The 921-nt window shown below is 42.7% G+C and overlaps 1 protein-coding gene across 1 annotated transcript; it reads right to left on the bottom strand.

Moving 5' to 3' along the window:
* Window positions 1-157: 157 nt before the first annotated feature.
* Window positions 158-542, bottom strand: LOC122340411 (putative zinc finger protein 876; the record flags this gene model as incomplete). Its single annotated transcript, XM_043234028.1, has 1 exon — window positions 158-542. A coding segment is annotated over exon 1 (385 nt), but the record flags the coding sequence as incomplete, so codon positions are not given.
* Between the last annotated feature and the right edge of the window lie 379 nt (window positions 543-921).

A 921-nucleotide genomic window follows, 5' to 3' on the forward strand; every position in this document is an offset into this window, starting at 1 on the left:
TCATGTATCTGTAGATGTGTTGATCGTTTGAATCTCTGGTCACAGTGTGAACACTTGTAAGGCGTTTCTGTAGCGTGAACTGTCTGGTGCTGTTTCACTCCAGTGTGAGTTTTCTTGTGTTGGTAAAGGGTTCGTCTTCTCATGAAACACTTCCCACATTGATCACACGTGTAGGGTTTCTCTCCGGTGTGGATCCTCATGTGTTCTTTAAGAGATTGTTGGAGTCTGAAACACTTCCCACACTGAACACATGTGAACGGTTTCTCTCCGGTGTGGATCCTCTTGTGATCATTAAGGGTTCCCTTGTCTTTGAAGCTTTTCCCGCACTGATCACATGAGTGTGGTTTTTCTCCGGTGTGGATTTTAATGTGTTTAAGAAGGTATCTTTTTTGGCTAAAATTCTTCCCGCACTGATCACATGTGTGTGAACTGGCCTTCTCTCCAGTGTGGATAGTCTTGTGTCGATAAAGCGTTTCTTTTAGTCTGAAGCTGTTCCCACATTCATCACATGTGTATGGTTTTTCTCCGGTGTGGATCCTCATGTGATCAAGGAAGCCTTCTTTTCGTTTGAAACTCTTCCCACACTGATCACATGTGTATGGCTTCTCTCCGGTGTGGATCTTCTCATGTTTTTTCAGACAATCAGACCGCTTGAATCTCTTGTCACAGTGTGAACATTTATAAGGTGCTTCTCCTGTATGAACTTTCTGATGCCGTTTCAGTGCACTACATCTAAAAAAAGTCTTCCCACACTCAGAGCAAGTATGATTCTTCACAGTGTTGTGTTTTTTCTGGTGTATCTTAAATGCAAACATCTGACTAAAACCCCTTCCGCATAAATTACATACGAAAGGCTTCTTCTTCATCTGAGCTCTCAAGCGGTCCTTCAGACTCTTTTCACACTCAGGCTTTGTTTTTTCT

The sequence above is a fragment of the Puntigrus tetrazona genome, unplaced genomic scaffold, assembly GCF_018831695.1.
Source record: "Puntigrus tetrazona isolate hp1 unplaced genomic scaffold, ASM1883169v1 S000001018, whole genome shotgun sequence".
Taxonomy (NCBI): Eukaryota; Metazoa; Chordata; class Actinopteri; order Cypriniformes; family Cyprinidae; genus Puntigrus; species Puntigrus tetrazona.